General features: G+C 41.3%; 1 protein-coding gene across 1 annotated transcript in view; it reads right to left on the bottom strand.

Moving 5' to 3' along the window:
- The window catches only part of fbxl17 (F-box and leucine-rich repeat protein 17), a 223,108-nt gene that overhangs the window by 200,326 nt on the left and 575 nt on the right, over positions 1–22,207 (bottom strand). Inside the window, exons 2-6 of the mRNA XM_040154669.1 lie at positions 19,745–20,253; positions 17,177–17,569; positions 16,835–16,957; positions 16,264–16,521; positions 15,921–16,052 (exon numbers count right to left, since the gene is read on the bottom strand). Coding sequence (XP_040010603.1) covers positions 15,921–16,052; positions 16,264–16,521; positions 16,835–16,957; positions 17,177–17,569; positions 19,745–20,233 — 1,395 coding nt within the window. The 5' untranslated portion in view covers positions 20,234–20,253. The remainder of the gene's footprint in view (positions 1–15,920; positions 16,053–16,263; positions 16,522–16,834; positions 16,958–17,176; positions 17,570–19,744; positions 20,254–22,207) is intronic.

Below are 22,207 nucleotides of genomic sequence, written 5' to 3'. Positions count from 1 at the left end.
ACCAAACCACACCACAAGGCACAAACACTGAAATCAACAAGTGATCCAGTGCTTGATTGCTTGATGCTACTTTTTGCCAAACTGATACATACTCAAACTTTAGGTACTGATCAGTAGTTTGTGCAGACTTTATCCTACACAATATTTTCCTGCAAATGTAGAACTCAATGATCTGGAACCCTTTCACCAAAAACCTTGACTCTAGGTTTGATTAATCTTTTATCCGTGTTATTTGTATACCCTACTGAGGTAAAAACAGAGCCTTTAAGTGTAGAACTGGGCTCCATGAATCACCATACAAGAGTAAGGATTGGAAATACGTTTAACATGAACTCCCGCCAGAGAATATACATTACAGGTGACAATTTGAGCTCGCTAACAGCTGGAAAGTTGCTATATGATCAAAAAGAACCAATGAAAACTGTCAGCTTCTGGACACTGCAGAAAACCCATTGCCCAATTTTTCATAACAGGCAGCTACAAGTGTCTTTTTTAATTGTAAGTGATGAGGGACACGTGGAAATTTAACAGCCACCCCTTCAGCAGTTCTTTCCTTTCTAACATACTGTATCAACAGTATGTCTAATGGGGTGCAGTGTCTGCTAGTTGTGTGCAGTCAGTTCTTATTAGTCATAATTATAGTCCTGTGCAGGTATAGAAAGGTCAGCTACAAATTTATTTTGTGCAGACACACACGGGCACAAACCTATGTTTCCAGTAATGGCTCATATTTCCCTTCCCTTCACCGCTTTCCAGAGAAGTGGGGCAAATGCTCCAGGTAGTACAGCATGCTAAGAGCTCTCACACACACACACACACACATTAACACACACATCCTCCCCTGCAGGTAGTAGTGCCTGGGTAGGGGGGCCCTGGATTCAGCCCCCTGCATCTCAATGATAACCACACATCCATGGGGATTTATCTAAATGCAAATCAGCTGTCTTCACTCTACAACACACACATAATTTACTTTGTATGCCCAGAAGTACACAATGCAGCCAAGTACAGCCAGCCAGACAGCGAGTCAGGCAGCCGGGCAGCCCTTCGGCTCTGCCTTCCCTTTCATCTGTGCCTTCTGGAGCGTGCCCATTTTCACTAAATTCACTTTTAATTGAGAGCTAATTTAGCTCAGCCAAATTCCACAACGGAGGTAGATCAGACAGGGGCTGTGGAGGGGAGCAAAGGGAGAGAAAGAGAGAGGGAGGAAGATTCAGGGAGAGAAGGAGGAACGAGATTTGGAGTGACAGGTGACAATAAAATCTGCTGTTCATGTCTTTCTCACTCTCAAAGGAGAGAGAGACAGTTTGAATGACAGGAGGAAAGAGGGAGTGGAGAGAAAAATATGAGTAAAACAAGGCAAAAAGGTACATTTAATTTTTAAGCACCTAAGCTTGAAACATAAACTAAACATGACTAAATAAGAGAAAAAAATCAGGTAATCCAAAAGTTGTCCAAAAAATACAAAACGTGTTTTCATTACAGCAGTAACAATGTCAATCAAACTTCTGTTCGCCTCAACGACCTACGCTATCTTTCGACGTGATAAAGTTGACCGAGAGCAATGTCAAATGTTTCTACGAAACTGCTATGCCCTGCGACCTGCGATGTAACCCATGCTGTAAAGTGATCTATGCCTCTGGGTTATCTGGGGTCTTTGCGATGGGGGGGGACAACCTCCTTGATGCTGCCTGATGCTTTCTCCACTTCTGCATAACTGTTAATTAGCCCAGCTAAGTGCACCATTAATCGATTGGTTGTCTCTATGCTATATCTCATAACGTCGTTGCACTCTGGCAACGCCAGGCAAAGAAATGTGAGGTTCAGAAAGTCACACTTTTCCAATGGTGAAATACTGGTGCTGGAGGGAGAGGAAGCAGAGAGTAACGGCTGCTTCTCAAAGAGAAGAGTGGGTGTTGTACTGATGGCAACTAAGAGGAGAAAAACTGTGGCAGAGTTCAACATTATTGGCATCGACTATATTAATTCTCCGGATGAGCGGAAGAATATTTGGGCAGCTGTGTGCACTGGGCTGGAACTATGTGCATCAGAAAAATCTCACAATGCAGATATGACTGCTTAAAATGTTCTGAAACACATCACATACACTCTTACTGTAGGAATTCATCAACTCTAAAGAGACAAGTGAGGAAAATCTGAAGTGAAAGCAAATAAAAAGGAAGGAGAAAGTGAGCAGAAAGTGGAATCCGTTTGGATCTCTGTTTAGAAAAAGAAGCCCCCTTTGGTGTAACAAAACATGACAAGTGATGAAGAAACAACATAATGCTTGTTGTTCAGGCATTTTCATCAGATTACAGAACCACAAATGCAGAAACAAAGGAAATTTCTAGCAGGTAACAGACTACAATGTACAAATCAGGTACTAACGCAACAGGTGGCAGGCATACTGCCGGCTTTTTAAAATCGGCTGGTGAGCTTCAATCCAAGCTAGTGATGCTGTGTAGACATGTATGTGAAGTAGCAATCACTATTTGTACCAATGTTTTCATTTGTATTTGGATACATTCAGAAAAAGCCAGGGCTTCAACCAGAGATAAGTGGGATTAAGACAGAAATGTCAAAAATCCCAAAGATTCTTAGGCTGTTATTTTAATATTTTTATACATAGCCTTCACTTTGTTTCTGTTGATGACACATTATGCATTCAAATCATAAACCATGGCTTTACAACTGTCTTTCAAAAATTATAAAATACAAAATAGGCTTTGCTTTGATTCTAATTTTGATGTTTAAAGAGCCTACCAAATATCTGCTGGTTATAGCTTCACAAGTACTACCTTTGGACTAATTTTCTCAATTTCACCTGATATTAAAATGAACATATATAAAGTAAGAAAATTGTACACACACCTTTGGGGTTTGGAAACATGTGATGGGCATCTATCAATTCTGACATTTTGTAAATGGAATGATTAATCAAAAGCCCTATAGTACACAGTTTAGTGTCTATTGCAGAACAATTATCAACTGTAAAAATGTATTTAAGAGTGTTAGTATATTTTTTAGCCTCACTAAGAAGAGGAACCCTAAAGCTTATAAAACCCACCGCCACTTTTAATAGACTTCAATAGTGTATAGTAGTAAAAAAAACACAAAATTGCACTTTAGTCCACAGTTTCAGAGAAGGGGAAACCTCTATTCACTCCCAGTCAAACCAACTCCCATTACAGTCCATCAGCAGAGCAAGGGAGTGAATCCACCGGGATTGAAAAAAGTTAAAAATTGTTTTCACCAATGTTAAATTTGTTATCAAAATAAATCTACTCCCAAAGCAAACTGGAAATATACCAACAAGCAACTCCAACTTTCTCTCTCTCACCCTGTGCTCTAGCAGACTGGGGAGGAAACACAAACAAATCACACCCCTTGTGTCTTTTAAGAAAGGCAGTCTAGTTGTTTCTAGTTTTGAAGATACAGACCACAATTATGGCTGTACTGAACAACTGAAAAAATACTAAAAAAAAAAGAAAAAGTGTGTGTGTGTGTGTGTATAAATCATTAAAATAAAATGTCCTTGGATTTCCAAGGAAAATTTTGCTGTTCATTTGCAATGTACAATGTGATATTTATACACGGCACGAATCGACCATGAACCACAGACAAAATTTCATTGTGTTGTTTGGACAATCCAAGCTTGTACACAATAGCAACTAACTTAAAACTACAATGGTAAAAATTCATACTTAGTAAAAATAAGTCACGTATGCAACCAAAGGAGCTTTTTCAACTCCAAACAAAAACAAAAAAAGCAAATATTCAAAACTCTTTAAATGACTAGAGCAAAAGCGAAGCAGCTTGATGTGCAGCTGTCAATCACTGGAACACAGTGGTTTTTGTGACTTCAGGGCCCACTACAATAAAGGCTCCAAGCCTCCAGAAATAGCCGGGCAGGCCTCTAAGAAACCCACTTCTAGGAAGGAAAAAAAAAAGGGTTCACACTACTCCAGAGCAGTTCAGCCAGCATTCCTTAGCCAGGTTGTACTTGAAAAGATGGACAAGCTGCAGCGAGAAAGCGGCTAACAGGCAGCCATACATGAGAGATGGACAGAAACAGAAAAATATAACAAGAAGACAGAGGGAAGCATTGAGGAGCGAGAAAATAGGGACAGAGCAGGAGATAGAGAGGAATACAAATATTTCAACGACAAGTGACAAACCAATAGAGGGACTAACAAATATACTGTGCTGAACAAGAGCAGAAAAAAAAGGCAGAGGCGAGCATGAGACCTGGAGCTGGGGATAAAAACAGAGCGAGAGAGAGAGACTGACCGAAACCATACAGGTGAGGAAATCCCGATTATAGCGTGACCTCATTAACCCCAGAGGCTCGTTAGAGCCCCATTCCCACAGCATTCTCCAGGCCCATCCTCTGTCACACCTTCATTAAGCCCATCGACCCACTGTGCTTATTAAACACATTCATTACCCCAAGTATTGAACCACTCCTGCTATCAATGGCCCCCAAATGCATTACAGGCAGAGGCAAAAGGATGACGTCTGGTGGAGGGGTAAATAGTAGATGGAGGAAATGCTGAGGAGGGGATGGGTCATGCACACAAATGGTCACACAACATCTACAGACATTCATACGGACACAGAACATTCTGCCTCTCATTATTCATCACTAATGAAGTCAAATTAGAGCTGGTTTGGCCACTCAATCACAAAGAGACAGAGACAGCGGGAGGAGAGGGTGACAGAGGGTGAGGAAGAAATGGAGAGGGAGGATATGGCTTGTTTGAGAGGGGAGGAGAGTAATGGGATGAGTAGCGGGACCATGAGCGTGGAAAGTTAAAGAGTTTTTGAAAAGCTGAAAAAGGTAGGTAGACTTTTTCTCTCATTCCTCTTCTGTTTTACACTTCTGTCTTTTTTCCACAAAAAAGAACAGAAGTGAATCCCCAAGGAGGGCTATTCGTCATGATACATACAAACTAGTCCACTGGGCTGAAGGCGAGGCCTCCATCCTGGCTTCGGGCTCCCGCTTTAAATGATGACATCATTTCTGCTCTTCTCAGACAAAAGGAAGACTCATCATCAAAGAGAGGGAGAGTGCGAGGGAGAGCAGGAGAAAGAGAGCGCAAAGAGATTAAGAAGTGTAAAGGCGTGAGCGAGTCGTTGGAAAGGGCCATGAATCATAGTGACGTCCCTGGCTGGGTGTCAGAAGCTGCTGCTGTCTGGAGCTGGATAAACAGAGGGTCTCTAAAGCAATGCTCTTTAAACACTGGCCGGGTCAGAGCCATGCACTGGCCCCCAGGAGAATTGAACCCTGTGCCTTTTTTTTTGTCCTTCTAAGTTGATTGTCAAAAAGTTACTGGCTGTTGTGCTGCCAAAACCATTTGTCCAACTTGCTGCTGGCTATCAGGGGTGACCAACTCACAAAATATCAAATTCAGAGTTGCTATAATTGTACTTTAAGTTAACATAGAATCACTGGTTTAACATTTTAAATTAGATCGCAAAAGGCTAAATTGAAGGAAAACAGTAGAAGTGACACATCTTTTTTTTATTATCAATGAGATCATTGATTATTTTTCAAATAGTATACATTCTTTCTACTGCTGCAACTAATGATTATTTCTATTTTATTTACTAACCAATTTTTTTCTCAATTAATAGATAGATGTTTCATACACCAAAGAACAGTGGAAAATGGCCATCACAATATAGAGCACAAGGTGATGAAATCAAATACCTTGCTTCATCCAGTCAACAATCTAAAACTCAAAAATATTCAGTATTTACTACAATGTAAGATCAGGAAAAGCAGGAAATTCTCACATGTGACAACCAAGAACCATCAATTGTTTGGCATTTTTGCTTGAAAAACGACTTATAGATTATTGATCAACCAAAATTCAAGGTCTGGTGTTACCAATTCACCTTATATCATCATCTGATGCGTCTTCTGAAGCTGTGTGACCTCACCTCAACAAACAGCTCTGAAAGTGAACTCAAAGCCAACAACTACATCTGTAAATGGCTGTGCCCTCCTCGATGTCTTTCCGACACGGCACTGTTTGGGAGAAACACGGTGAAGCTTCCACTGACATCTATTTGCTAGGGCTACAAACAGGAGAAGGTGAGGCTCGTGTTTGAAATGAGAGACTCCCCTGACGTGTCTGTTGAAAAATACAAGGCCCACGTTCGCACAAGATGCAAATGGAATGCGATGTAGACAGTAGACCAGGCCCTCAATCATCTGAAACACCAGGAGACTGTTGGATAGCTGCAGCCAGGCAGGGCTGGTTTTGGATGGGGAACAGAACCTAAGATGCCGTCAAAGGCTCAAAGAAGTTGTGAAGATGGAAGAGGACAGCTGTAAAATCAGAGCTGTGAGTCAACAGCAGCAACAGAGCTGGACGACATGGGAGGCTATGATCAACAGGACCGTTACTTGGGCGGATATGTGGAGGATGCCCTAAGCAAGGCTAAGCTTCCTTATCAGAGCCACATACCATACTCTTCCCAGTCCCCAGTACCTGCACCTCTGGTACGGCTCAGAGGAGACCTGCCAACTCTGTGGGTCTCAGAACCCCAGTTTGCAGGACATCCTTTCTGGCTGCAAGGCAGCATTGACACAGGAACGGCATAGATGGCGCCAAATCCGAGTCCTGTGTAAACTAGTTTATGTCCTGGAGGCACGCAGGCTGGAGGCGAACAGGGTCAGCCCGGCAGCATGACAGCAGCTGATCCAGTTAGTCAGGCAAGGGGGCGAGGCTCAGAAGTGCAGCACGAGGGAGTGGTCCCTGCTGTCACCCAGAGGTGAGTGGAACATGAGAGCTGACCTCAACCGCCAGTCCAAGTTCCCACAATAGATCATCACAACCTCCCTACTGCCAGATATCATGCTCCAGTCCACCTCCAATAGAACAGTCATCATGGCTGAACTGACTGTTCCATGGGAAGAGGGAATGGAGGCTGCCTTCGAGAGACAGAAGAGAAAGTACACAGAGCTGTCAGCTGTGTGGTCACAAGCAGGGTGGAGCATGTTCACCTATCCAGTGGGAGTTGGTTGCAGGGGCTACAGTGAAACATCCACGCAGCGGTTCCTGAAGTCTCTTGGGATCACAGGCTCCAAGCTGAGGAAGGCTATTAAAGACCTGGCGAAGGAGGCAGAACAAGGGAGCTTCTGGCTTCGGCTCACAAAGAAAGGACAAGGTCTGGGGAAAGCAAGGACTCTAAGGTTGGCTTCAGGGGCCGGTAGGGAGACATCCCTACCGCTGCTCCACCACCTCAAGATGTTCCAGGATTAAAGGAGCGAAACATCAGTGAAGGGTGGCTCCCAGCTTATAACCCTGCAGCTGGCACAAATGCCCAGCGGGTGTACCCACCTGTGCTCACATCCCTCATTAACTTCATTCAAAATAAGCATTTAAAAATAGTGTTATCTTAAAAAATCCGACAACCATGAGTTATAAGCGGGTAGGCAGGATTAATTTTGCACAGCCTTCATACTAGCCATCCAATAAAAAAATAAAAATAAAAAAAAAAAATCAAATGTGGGTTTCATCTCAGCTTTACCCCCATCTCAGGGTGTAGTCCCTCCATGTGCTCAGCCCGAATAAGCAATGAACAAAAAGGAAAAGAAAAGGAAGTCACATTAACATTAACATTCTTCAGTGCTTTTCCTGGTATTCTGGTTGCTGTGGAAGAATGTGCTGCCACATCTACAGCACTAAGAGGCCTTTGCAGTAATACCACATCAAAGGCCAGTCAGAGTTTCTGGCTACAGGTGAGAAAATGCTTATTTTCATTTTAATAGCACTCAATTTCTTAAATAAATTACATTTCATTTAAAGGACATGTAAGGTACAAATAAGAACCATCCACTTTACAATAAAGTTATGAAGTAAAATATTACATCCTTGTTATCAACTGGTTATAAAGCATAGTTCTTGTCCAAATCAAACTGACATTAAAGGACTTCTTGTGAAGGTTCCTACAAACCGTTGCAGGTGAATAAACCACAAAGAAGGAAACCTAGAAAGATCATTTAAAATGTGTGTCTCCAAAATATTCATTATTATCCGCAAGTTTTTAAAAATGGCATGGGATCTTTTATGTGCAGTATTAGCAGCTGCATTCAGCTGCCTGTTTGTCCACTTCTCGCCCACTGTTGTATCATTGCTCTTATCCAGTCCTACTACACCCTCTGCAGGTGACAATCAAGCACATCAAGCAAGAGCACTGGAACTGGTATGTCTGCAGCAGTACACTTGACTTCTATTCAATACAAAGTATATTATGTTTCCCACAACAGGCAAGTTTAGGCAAACGGGTTTACAAACACGAAAACTCCCAAAACAATTCCTCCACACACATAAAAACAATCTGAAATATGAAATATGAAAGAGTATAGATTATAAGAAAAGAAGAAAGGGTTCATGACAGTGGCCAGAATGACAATAATGTCCAACACCACGAGGAAACATTCTGTCAAAAAATGCACAAAGTTAACTGACCATCTCTTGTACTGTCTCATGGTTTCTGGAGCAAAACCAAAATTCCTTGTTTGTTTTACTCAGAGGCGATCTAAAACTCATTTCTAATGGCATTTGCTGAAAGTGATCGTCAAGGATATGTTTGTGGTAAATAATAATCGTGTTCGCCTTTTTAAGGATTTGTTCAGTATTAAGCCATTTTCTGTTTTTTGCTAGAAATTTTAGGGCTGATTCTTGTCATCCTAAAAAAAAAGGCATATCAACCAGTAAATAAAATAAAAGATGTATAAAACTGTGTCCATATTCTCAGAGAAAATTGTCCCGGTGCCATTAAATCACCATCACATCACACCTACTCTAAATATACCATAATATACTACTGCCACAACTGCTGCTACGGTTTAAATGTTTATTCCCTTCTACTAACTTTTTCCTCCCAAGACTATTGAGATGTTGAACACTCCCAAGCCCTTAATTCCGTGATCCTCGTCATAATAAGAGATCAGCAAACTAAGAATTTTATTCTGCAGTGCAACTGGTTCTCTTTGTATATGGCAACACAGTTTTGAATCCCAATTCTGATGGTAAACACTACTACCACTACAACTATTTTCAAGTCAACAAAGAGAAATGTAGGCATTAGCGGCAGTAATCTCCCTGCTCTCCATTTTTGCCTAGCCAAACAAGGATATTTGACTTTGGCATAACCATTGTAATTTTTGGCATCCTGTCACTGTTAAGCAATAGAGAGCCAGCTATGTTGCCTGTTCCACTTCTCAAGGATAATGTCTGTCATTCACTTTACTTTGTTTTCTTTCTACAAGTTTAATACTTTTAACATTTCTATGAGCCACTCAAGGAATCCAAGAGAGCATCCTGCCACACCAAGGTCTTTGTCTTCTTTCTCAAAAAGTAATTTCACCTGTGTTATTGATGGAGCCAGGGATAAAATGCCCAATGTTGATGCTGAATCCTTTCCCGGGGTAACTAATGTTTTAAAGAAAACATTGTAGCAAGGAGAAATATCACTTTGGAGGCATGGTTCACAGACTCACATTTATAAAAGTGCTTTCCCTTTCTTCCCTTTCTTCCTCTCCCCCGTAAAAAGTTGTTTAGTTCTTGGGCAGATGGTGGAGGGAAGATATCGATGATGTCTGTGTCTGAGTGCAGCCGGCTGTCCCAGTTAAAGTTAGAGCTCATTAATGCATCTGATTACTCTTTAGGCAAAGGCCAATCAGCAACGTGCCCAAACACGCACTGACACACACACACACACACGCACTGACACACACACACACACACACACACACACACACACACACACACACACACACACACACACAGAGGAGCATTTTGGGGACAGGGATCGATACGGAAGCACTTCAAAAGAGCAATGAAGAGGACGTAGTGGAGGAATGTGCTTAGCTGAGGATGTAACCAATAGTAATGGTGAAAAAATGTTAAGGCGTGTACGGATGATGCAGAGAGTTTATTAGCAAAATACACCCATGTCCCTATCCTTATGAGTCAAACACAATTAAGGATGGAACTAACTACTCTTTCAGCATCAGTTATTCAGCTGTTTTTTTTTTTTTTTTGATTAATCAGTTATCATTTGTTCTATAAAATTTCATAAAACTCTGAAATGCTGATTTCAATTTCTCAAACTCCAGGGTAACTTAATCGAATACCCTGTTTTGTCTCAACAACAATTGACATTGAGTTGTTTTGTCAAAAGCTATTCCCAAATTCAAGAATGACAGTCAAGCTCAAAAAAAAAAAATTCAATTTTTTTTAATCATAGAAAACTAGTTTTTTTTGCTCCAAAAATTACAAGTGAGAGTTTTCTTGTTCAAATTCAGTTTTATTCACACAAAATGCAGCGTATATTCTCAACGTCTAACAAAGACACTGAGCGTGTTTCCTTCCTCATAGCACATTTTCAGAGCCAGTTTTTGAAATATGTCAAATTCGGCATTGCTTACAGCCATGTTTACTGGCTTGCAGTCTTCACTGACCTTGTTGGCTCAATGCTACGTTTCTTTGCACAGTATCACTGACAACGGTTGATCAATGGAAGAGAGTGAAACCTGGACAGGATGTGAATCGCACCCCAATGTGCAACAAAACAGGGACCCAATCATAAAAACATTGCTCTGCAGCCCTACTAGTGGCTGATTGATTAATTGATTAATCGACTATTTGTTTCAGCTCTAAACAAGGTACCAACCGTAGTACCAAAACTTCACCAAAACGTGTTCCTTTCAACTAGAAGTTAAAAAATGTGATGAAAAGGAAAATTAAAACATCAGATCCAAAGATGTACAGTGAAACTCAAAGAGCTGAGACACGGGGAAAGGAAGGGATAAAAAAAATAAGAAATGAAGGAAAAATAATGATCTTACGGAGATAAATAGAAAAAGCAGGGGAAGCAAAGAGAGGAATGAGAATTTCAGATTTTTTGATAGGCATTTCCATTGGAATGACACAAAATAAACAGACAAATAAGCTTACAATATATCCACAGCTGTGGAGCAAATTCAATCTTGACCTTATCTACATATGGCTACCTCCCAAATCCACAGAGACAGTGAGACAAAGAGATCGAAAGACAAAAAAGACAGAGAGGTGAAACTACAAAGATTTCCTGATGACATGAAAGCATGGAAATTTTGGATAGGAGTAGAGCTTTTTCTTCATTCCGACAGACATAATCCACTGCCATTAGCAGTTAAACTGACTAAACACAGCATACAACATCTGACATTCAACATCCTGAAAAGTCTAAACTCCTGTCTACAAAGACCAGGGGGGATTTGGGGAGATTTCGTACAGAAGATGGACAATGCACTGTTTGTGTGTGTGTGTGTAGTTGTATGTTTGTGTGGCTGGTCAGTGTGGTTCTGTTTATCTATAATTACAGTCAAATATGTGAGCAAAGTTTCCAGCGGAGATTCCAGTGCAGCTGGCACCTATTCATTTCAGCTGCTCCCATGTGTGTGTCACTTGTCTCTGTGTTTTAACTAGGCCTAGTGTATTTTAGTGAGAGAGTGTGTGTGTGTGTGCGTGTGTGTGCGCACGTGCACGCTTGTATTGGTTTGTGTCAAAAGGTCTATCCCATTATAACTGACAGCTATAATTATCACTTCCTTTGTCTTTGCTCTGGCTCTAATCCGGCTAATTAAATCTACTAATGTCAATATACAATTTAATCTGCGATCACGTGTGATTGGACCAGTGTAGCCTCGCTGTCATTCCCCCTGCCAGCAAAAAACCCGACCACTGACAAGCTAGAAAGACAGCCATCAGAGCGGAAGATGAGGCCTCTTTCGCTGACCGATGGCCAAGAAACACCATACGCTTTGACAGTTCGTCTTTCTCAGTGTTTCATGACAGACAAACATGTCCTTTTCATTCCAAACGCCTAGAATGCTGGAAAACGTGGTGAAAGCTTGGGAGGGAAGCTCTGATTGTACATGTAGAGTGGTAATTACACCTAAATTGAGGGCAAATGCTAATCTATGTTAGGTCATCTCCAGTTCCACTTGCATTTCCACATTTTGGACTAATTAAATCCGTAAATAATCAGAGACTGTGTGTGTGAAAGACATAGAGAGTGAGAGATGGAGAGAGAGAGAGTGCAGAGGCAGACATAATGTCTTTGAGATGAGCCAGTGGAAGAATCTTCCCATCAGACTGCAGGAAAATTAAGTGCACATTCTTTGATTTTAACAAGACAGGAGAGCAGATAAAGTTTTTCTTTCAAGAGCAAAAGAGAGTAGAAAAGTGCTTCACTAGCAAAAATGTTTGCAAATTTCGATGTGTTTAATTGAAAGGAACATTGGTGCAAAGTTACCAACATGGAAAGATGGGCCACAAGAGGTTTTTGCAGCTTATAGTTCGTCCACCAGTTGGTCTATGAAACTGACACAACTCCGAGTTAAACTCTCAGGGCTACCTCTCCCCCCTACGGCAAATTGAAGTGAGATGAGGAAAAGAGGGGATTTGCTATTCTCAGAGCCTTTGACCTTCGAGCTGGTGGAAGAGAACAGAATATGAATGGGGGGGAGGAAAAAAAAAAAAAAAAAACACTTCAGAAGATGAAAACAAGCCTTGAAAGGCAACGGGTGCAATATAACCAACTCTGGCATAAATACTGGATGAACGCCAATAAAGAATGCGGGGTAAATGTCAAAAGGAGTGGGATACAGAGACACCAGAGTCACCTGCCTTTCACACAACACACTCTTAGCCCACGGTTATCCATGGCCCTGGGCTGATTCGGCCCCAGGCTAACAAGCAATGAAAGAGCAAGCACCAATTCGTCCACTGTAAACAAAATTTGAAGACATTAGTCAGAGTTGGAGACATCTTCAGCACTGCTTTAGTAACTTCTAACTATCATTTGTTAAAAAACTAATTGGCACTCCCTTCTGCGTGTTAATTATGACAAAAATGTATGCATTATCTTTTTAATTTGTCTTTTGCAATTAAAGGAAAAGTAGGAAACTTCCCAGTTGTAAATCTTGCATCACAGCAGGACAGCCTTCATATCTCCACCGCACTAAAAGTCTCCAAAACCTTCCTCAGCTTTTTGCCAGTTAACTCATAACCATGATTTAGAATTTTGTGGCTTAAACTTGTTGGATACTGACAGGAGAAACAAAAAAAATGAGCAACTTTAGCAGAATTACAACAAATATTATTACTGCTAGTATTGTTAAAATATTTCCTTAAGGCTACACAAGCTTGTTCAGAGAAGATGATCCCCCTTCCCTCCAAAAAAGCTATTTAACCATCTACAGAGTTGGGTATGGACTTAAAACAGAGGGAAAAAAGCCCTCCAGCATGGAACTGAAACCACAACGACGACAAGAAGAAGGCAAGGAAAGACAGAAAAAATGTATGCGGGTGAGCACATGGCAAAGAAAAAGGAAGAGGGCGAGTGAAAGACCACACAGAAACATCCTGCAGCAATTCAATTATTCAATTTTGGAGGAGGAGGAGAAAGAGAGGGCAGATTAGAGTGAGTGAAAGGCTCATCCTCATCTGTGATTGATTAGGAGAGACAGAGACAGGATCCTTGTACCGCAAAAGCCAGCAGAGAGGAGAGGAAAGAAAACAATAAGCGAGGAGGAGAGAAAATGAGAAGCAAGGAGAAGAAAAAACAAGAGGAGAGGAGAGGAGAGGAGAGGAGAGGAGAGGAGAGGAGAGGAGAGGCCTTACAATGTAGCCCTAGAGAGGCTTTCACTGTAGTTTCCCATGACTACAGTAGCACACTGAAAACCAAAAAGCCCATTTCAATGCGATTCCCTGGATTAATTCATGTAGAGAACAAGGGTTGAGCCGACACAGTGGTCCCAGAAATGATCAACCATTCAGTTTTTGCACAAACCATTCAGAAAACACTTATTCCACGCTGCTTTAAACCTTTTTAGTTTGTCTATGAACAGCTGACCGAAAGTGAAATATGATCGTAAAAGTACAAGAGGTCGAGCCACCTATTAAAATCCTTTATGTGATACAATATTCATAATTACAGCATTAAAGCCAACAGCCTGTATCATTTGACGTCAAAATCTCGAAGAGTACAAAATCTAAATATCAAAAAGCAATATTAGTGCTCATGCATATTTTTGAACTCACACACATACTCAGTCAAACTCATTTGGAAACTGTAATTATAACCATTTTCCTACAAAGCAACAAAATCAGATCCCTTTTTCAAGAGAGTTGAAAAAGGAGTTTTTCAAACCGTCAGAGAGAATAAAGGGCCTCTGAGAAACGGCAAGTTAGTGTTTCTGGGTCGTCTTAATTCCTGGCAAACCTAATGACAATTTTAGGCCAAGAAACCGCAATGCCTAGACATAACAATTCCCATATAAGCGCAGCCCATTTCTCTCCACCCTAATGACAGCAAGCTAAAATAACTGCAACGATCTCACCTCTGAAAAATGACTGAAATTGATACTGCTGTGCTGAAATGTTATCAGCAGCAATATAAATCTCTCACCTAGCGGTAAATGCTAATTTCATATACTATTAAGTTGATGAATGGGGTTTTAACAAACTCAGCTATTGTTAACAACTTAAAGAGGACTAATTCATCAGGGTCATGATTACTCGTGGACTGCAAAGAAATATTAGAAGGAAAAGGCACAAAAGCATTTGTGAAAAAAGGAAGATCTAAATAATAGGGGGTTAGAGACAGACGTGCCAAATGACTATTTATGTTCTCTTTCTGCATCAGAATCCAACACTTAATGACAAATGCAGTTAAAGAGGATGTGTGGTTATGATTTGGTGGTGAAATGCACAACTCAGCGTTTGTATTAAAATACAGGCCGTGGCCAACAAAAAGAAAGCAGCTGCAAGGATGTTTTCAGAAACTTGAAAACAGCGACATCTAGTGGTGGCTTAAAGTAGTCTGTCAATTTCTTCTGTACCTGCTTTTTTTATTAAAGGAAAATGGACGGTGGGAAAAAAGTGGAGAAAAAAAAGGCAGTTCAGCTTTCTGAGGCCATGCCATGTTGGTGATGTATAAAACTAAATAAGCTGTGATCATGAGATTAGTCAATAAACGGATAAAGGCATTAGTCAGAAAACATATGTATAAACATGTAGTCGGTGTCAATATGAACCACATATTTTCATGCATTAATGGGTTACAGTAGTTTCAAGAAATATTGTTTACTGATTCAACTGCAAATATACGTACTTCCAAGATCTGATAGAATCATCAAAGGCCCCATTCTTAATTTCCATGACTATATAAATTTAGTTCAAAGTTTTCTTTTGTTGTTTTTGTCCAGTGATCATAATAAAAAAATATTTAAAAATATATTAAGTGACTCAATTTTCTCTTGATATTTGGTTTTAATGCTGAGATTTGAATTTAGTGGAGGGGCAACCTTCCTTTTTATATTTGAACCAAGGATTGTACATTGCACCTTTATTGTTTACAAGACACATGTATAACATAAATCAAACTATGATGAGGAGTATTGAAATGGCAGTTGCATACATTTGTCTGTCAAAGCAAAGGTGAGTAAAAAGAAGAAGAACAGAAGGACAGGTAAAACAGGTTGAATCAAAGAGGATAAACGGAAATGAATATATCTGTATAGTAATGCAGATGTTGCCTGGAAATCCTTAAAGCTGGTGGGAAGAACATTCATTGGGTACAGTTTTGAGCTGTAATTGTGCATGAATTCTTAGACTAGTAAGAAATGCAAGAGACATGGCCACCGTGCTTTGACAGTATTCTTATAACCCCAGAGTGTTAGTAGCAGCTCCATAGCTGAGAAGCGCTCCCGTTGAGTGCCTAGCGGAGATGAATGCACACTTGCCAAACAGAGACAGACAGACACTTGGGCTCTTGTACAAGCAGAGGCCCTGAGGCAAGCAGGGGGGGAAAAAGCACGACACTGAATAAAAGACCAGGGGTGCTGGACTGACCAGTTTGTTCTCTTGCAAGTAGAGTCTCTGCAGTTTAGGGCATCCTCTAGCCAAGGCCACCATGCCTTCATCCGTGATACTGTAGCACTGACCCAAGTGGATGTCCTTCAGCTCATTGCAGTGCTCTCCCAGCTGAGGGCAGAAAGGAGAATTTATTCCGTATGTGTAAGATTAAATATTGGAAATCTTCACCTAAAACATTTAATTGGGTTTTTACTTCAATTTCCATTTAGGAGTAAAAAGAACAAATGAGAGAGGTGTATCACAGACAAGCAAAGATCTAGACATTGAAACAAGAGGCTTTGGATCCCTTGCGTTTCCATTTCAGGCTCTAAATGCATACTTTTTTTAGTGCTTCGTCAGTTAGTTTGTCCTGGTTGCCCACATGCACCTTCACCAGCAGAGGGCAGTGTGTAGCCAAGGCCGACAGCGACGTGTCACCCAGCTGCTTGCAGCGGTATGCTGTGTACTTCTGCAGGCCTGGACAGTGCGAGGCCAGGGAGGACACGCCATGGTCGTGGACCCCTCTGCAATCCGAGATGTTAATCTCCGTCACATTCTGCCTCCGAGAAGCTATTTTCACCAGCAGATCATCGTTTACCTGGGGAGCAGGAGGACACAAGGAGAGATGAAAGTCAGTAGAAACGACAAAACTTTTTTTATTATTCTAAATGTTATGGAAAATGTACAAAAGAAGTCACAGACATGATCCCAGAAGCAGTTATCCATCCCTTTGGCAAGACACTAAAAGCTCTCTCGCACACTCATTCCAAGCAAGAGTATCAACTAAATGTCTAAAATGTTAAATGTTAAAACTGAAAAGACAGAAAGTGTACTACTCTACTGAAGTTGGAGATTAATCCCTAAAGACAATAGAATCTCAGACAAAGCATCCACTACGCTATTGTTCTTACTTGTTGTAGGCCACTGAGGTCAATTTGCTTCCAAAACTGGAAGTCCAAGCAGAGGTCCCTCCAGTACTTACAAACCAGGGAGGCACAGAGACAGCGCTCCTTCACTGTCAAGTGTGAGAGCACCTGCAAGGATGCAAAAGAAGATATAATGCACAAAGACAAGCCAATCAACAACAATTCAGATGCTGCGGCTCATTTTTGAAAAAAGATAAAAACAAACTTTGTACACTGCTAAGCTCTGGCTTAGTATTTTAGCATCTTTAATTGTAACAAATCAACGGAAAAGCATCAGTAAATACAGTATAAACACAAAGACAGTTTAACTCTTTGATGAACTCTAACCTTAAGAAGAATGGAGGAAGGCAGATGGTTGATACTTAAGTTATCAGCAGCGTCTGAACTTCTCGCCTGGCACTCCTCATAATGATGTAGGCAGCAGGGGGACGAGTCTGAACTGTGGGGCAAATCAGCATGAAGACCCAACCCACAGCAGCCATCAGCAGGTGAGGAGGAGGAGGAGGAGGAGGAGGAGGAGGCAGAGGAAGAAGAGGAGGAGGATGAGGGAAGCGGACAGAGGGGAAGGTGGCAGTGGCCAGTTTCAGAGTTCTGGGCAGCCTCTCCTCCGCCTCCTCCCACTCCTCCATTCTCCACACCTCCGTCGGGGGCAGCGAAGGCACAGCGCGGCTGCTTACAGGGGGTGCACCTCTGCACCTCTGAGCACTTCCTCTTACACACCTGCACCCAGAGATACACACGGATCAGTCAGGTGGAACCACAATTTTCTCCAGGCAAGTCAAGGCAGATTTGGCTGTAAAGCGTTTAATTACAATTACAGTGTGAAAGAACCTTACACCTACCATGTTCTGAAACACCAGTTAAAAAAAAAAAAACAGCACCCCTGACCTTGGATCCTCAATGAAAACAAAATAATACAAGGACTACAAAGAATGAAGCTTTGACTTGTGACTGCTGCAATTCTGTAATTACATCATCTTGAGAACAGAGAGAACCATTGGAGACCCTGTGTAATCCTTACATCTAGAACACTTGGACTTCTTTGCATGAGGCATTAAAGTATTTGGGGTTTTTTTCTGTACTGTAAAAAGAAGCAAAACCTTATTTGACAGTTAGTGAATCACAACTGAAGTTGCTTTTTAGGGTAAGCTACTCCTAAAGATTCATGACCTAGAATGAGCAGCTTAACACTGAGACTAGGAAGGTGACTTCAAGGCAAGTACAATCGTTACATTTTCCACGTCTTCTCCAGAGCAAACTGATCACTCTTAACTCATTATGTTTTCAGGTTGTCCATCCATCCGTCCCATTCTTGTGAACATGATATCTCAGGAACGCCTTGTGGGAATTTCTTCAAATTTGGCACAAACGTTCACTTGGACTCATGGATGAATTGATTAGATTTTGGAGGTCCATGATCAGGGTCCCTGAGTCCTCACAAAACATGTTTTTGGCCATAACTCAAGACTTCATACACTAATTACAATAAAATACCGTTTATTAGATTCCTTCAAAGCCTTCACTACATATATGAGTCTGGAAAGAACATGGATGTAAACTGCAACTTGACTGGTTGGCAGAGGCATACAACTGCAAGGCGGTAATTCTAGTTTAACACATATTATACATAGTAGGGCTGCCCTCATCAGTAAAGGTTTTGGTCATCCCACACATTTTAGTCAATTGGTAGTTTTTGGCTGGACCACAACAGCCAGGCCAGCCCTAGAAACACAAATGTCCGTGACTGACTGACCGACTGACAGAGTGAGTGAGTGAGCGAGTGCCCGATAAAGTTACACCATCGGTCAGCCGAATGCCGCGTGACTGAGTGAGGAAGTTACACCTTTGGTCAGCTTGCCGAGTGTTGCAGTTTCCCCATTGGCTGTTGCTCTGACAAAATGAATTGGTGTGCACAGTTTCTATTGCATCCTTGGGGGGTTGTTTACAGGCAATGTTGCCGACTTAGCGCCCTTGTAACTAGATTTACCAACTTTTTACACCCCTTTAGCAAGTTGTTTTTGTTTTTTTTTCACAAAAGCACCTAGGGACAAATCCAGCAACTTTTTGGACAAACCTTCGCTACTTTCCCTAGACGAGTGCAAGGTTAGGCTTTTGCTCCGTAGGGACAATTCTGTCTATGAGTCTTATTCAACTGACCGCACAGCAGTTGACACAGACATGAATGAGCTTCTAACTTTCTCTCTGAGTGATTATTATACAAGTATATATAGCGGAAATCACAGCACAGCCATTGTCTTTAACTTATGTGTGTGGTGATTTTGTCAGATGACCTCACGGTTATAAAAATTAGGATTTTAGCGGCGCAGAGCAGCAGCTTGGAAATGGCTTAGAAGTGAACGCTGGTTAACATGTAGTCTTAATGGGACGCGCTTCAGTCACTATTTCATACTTGTACCATTGTCTGACAACAAGAACAGAAAAACATGTAAATGAGAACAGCTTTATTGGGAATTGAACTAAAATACTGTATATATCAGCACAAACAGTAGGATGGGAGCAAACAGATAAAGGGGCTGTCCAACCATATACTTGGTTTTGACCTAGTCTTGTTAAAGGTCTTTTGGAGGCAATGAACCATTAGCCATTGGTCATTCCCAGAAATGGTTATCAGCGGCATCATACTTTTCACGAATATTCTTTGGTCATTAATTAATTAATGAATTAATTAAGAAATCCTTCCACATGACTGCATTCATCTGGGGGTAAAAATAACTGATCAGCCTAAATACTATGGCTACTTATTAGTAAACTTGGAATTTCTTTAAGTGAAGACAACCCTATTAACAATTAGCAGGAGCACTGGTAAATCATGGCTGTCTCTTCACCAGCTACAATGTTTGGTACGGTTGGTGTGACACCTCCCCAGCTCCCTACCATCTCAGTGTAGTCGCTGGTGCAGCCAGGAACAGGCACAGGTATGGGTACGGTCACAGACACCCCAGTGGATCGAAACAGCGCTGGTGGTGGAATCAGTTTGGCAGGAACAGCTGACAATAGGCTCCTCCCCTGGCCCTCCCAGATAGATAGTTCCCTCGGTGACAACAGGAACTTGGAGCAGTCCCCCGGAGATGCGAGTGTTGTGTATCGCTCAGCAAACTTCGAGGCAGCTACTGCTCCAATGCCAACTCCACCCACACCAGGGACACTGATTCCGGTGATGCTGTTGTGCCGGCACCCGCTGCCGTTGACTACGGCCTCCAAATGGTTGTTGTCGTCGTCGAGACTGCTGCTGTTGCTGTGGACAATGAAGCACAGCATACAAGGCCCGTGCAGGAAACAGTTCCTCTTCTTCTTCTTCCTGTGATGCAATTTGCGTGTCCTCTTCTTCAGGCGGTAACCATTTTTCGAGAGAAGATGGCCCATATAGATGATTCAAGGAAACTCTAAAACAACAAGAGTAAATTTATTAGTAAATACATCCTTTAACAATCTTCTCAGGACCTTGAAGATCAGAAAAATGCAGGACTGGTTATCATTGGTGGTATCATATTGGTGTCAATAGAATACCTTAGTTTTGGTACTTAACTGAAAATAAAATTGGCAGAGTTATGACTGAAGTACCCAAAAAGTACTGCGGCTCAATACCCAAACCCTGAGTAGTGTGGTGGAGAAGAAAAGAGTAGCGACAAATACTATAAAAATATATGTTCTTGCAATAATTATTATCCCAACTATTTTCTATTGTGGAAAAAGCAAATATTTTAGAGTTAATCTCTCTTCAATAATATCTTTTTATTAGTAGTTTTAAATGTACAGGGTGGTCACAACAAATTATTGATTAAATTTTGGCTTTTTGCGCTTACTGCACTTTATATAAAGTTATTTGATAAATAAAAACTATTGGTTGCATTATTTTTGAAAGTATCCTCACTTTGCTTTTTTAAGTCCCTAAAACTTTTGCACACTAATGTACATTATGACATTTGTGTATAGTATTAATACAGACCCGAAAAAATGTGAACATATACTTTAAATGTCAAAGACAATGAAGAGAGAAATATATATATACTTAAACAGGTAGGAAAAGATGTGATGATGAAAACAGACTGATGGTAGCCGACGCTGTCATTACACTCTTCTCTCCATGTAGCCCACATTACTAGAGTGGACAGTGACATCTTAGCTTGTTGAGTCAAGTCTCTTATTGAGAGTGTCATGACATTCCTTATCCCCTGTTGGCGTGTTAACGTTGCCCAGAAGAATTTACTCGGCAAAACCATGAATATTGCCAGCAAAATAATTGGTATTCAGCAAGGCGGTCTCCAGTGATACAAAAACTGAAAATTTGCTACTTTAACCGCAAAACCATATGTTTATTGAGTTTCAGGCCCATCCATCCGATTGTCATCTTCAGGCCCCCAGTGGCAAGAGTAACAGAACAAGGAATTCCGTTATCCCATCAGCTATTGCACTCTATAACACACAAGCAGGAGTTGCAGCTCTGGAAGGCTGGTGCACACACTCTCTTTCAAAAGTGCGTCTTGAGCATGAAGCTTTTAGTACTTACAGCAGAACCACTGTTTATGCCGCTTATCTGAAAGTATGGTGTATATTTCTGTGCTGCATTTATACAAACACCGTGTTCTCATATTGAATCAGCGGGACAGCGCTGTGAATGGCCTGATTAACCCGTTAAGGGACCCCTGGGCAAAAATTTGCCGTGGGTCCCTACTGGACTACTGCCCTCTGAATATAAACCCTGCCGCCTTCAGGTTCCCATGAAGTCCTGTGCAACCAGATCATCCGTGCTGAAACAATACTTAATATGACTTAGTTTGGGCTGATTTGATTACACACAGCTTTATTTAGGAATATAGTCCACAGGAGGACAATATGAACTAAAATAATGAAGGCCTTAAAACTAGATTTTAACATAAGGCCCCTCCATAGGACAGGGGAAGACATTTAGAAAATAATGCATATTGTACTTTGGTGGTGCAAATAATACACGTGCAAATAATCACATTGCTATAACCAATGGAGACGGTGTTGTGTTTCCTGTGGCTGTCTATCATGCGTGCACCTCGTCTTTGATTGCTCGCTAGTTTCTAAAGTTTTTATGATGGTTGTTTGGGTCTGCACTGTTGATCACTTTCCTTCTGGGATAATGAAGTTCATCATCAAGCCTACAGTACAGCACACAACAAAGCAGCTGTAGCTGTGTTTATCCCCGTGTCGAGACCACTTGACTTGTATTACTTGTGTTGAGAAAGGCATCGCTTGTCGCGAATTATAACCCTAATTCGATTACCTACATTAGAGTACGAAATAGCAGATTGGTTGTATTGCTATAGTCTATCAAGGAATTAGTGACGATGCATCGGCTGGTTGCTGCCG

Source organism: Xiphias gladius, chromosome 19 (genome assembly GCF_016859285.1).
Source record: "Xiphias gladius isolate SHS-SW01 ecotype Sanya breed wild chromosome 19, ASM1685928v1, whole genome shotgun sequence".
In the NCBI taxonomy this organism is placed as follows: domain Eukaryota; kingdom Metazoa; phylum Chordata; class Actinopteri; order Istiophoriformes; family Xiphiidae; genus Xiphias; species Xiphias gladius.
The sequence above is the reverse complement of the archived record's forward strand: the minus strand, read 5'-3'. Positions and strand labels throughout refer to the sequence as shown.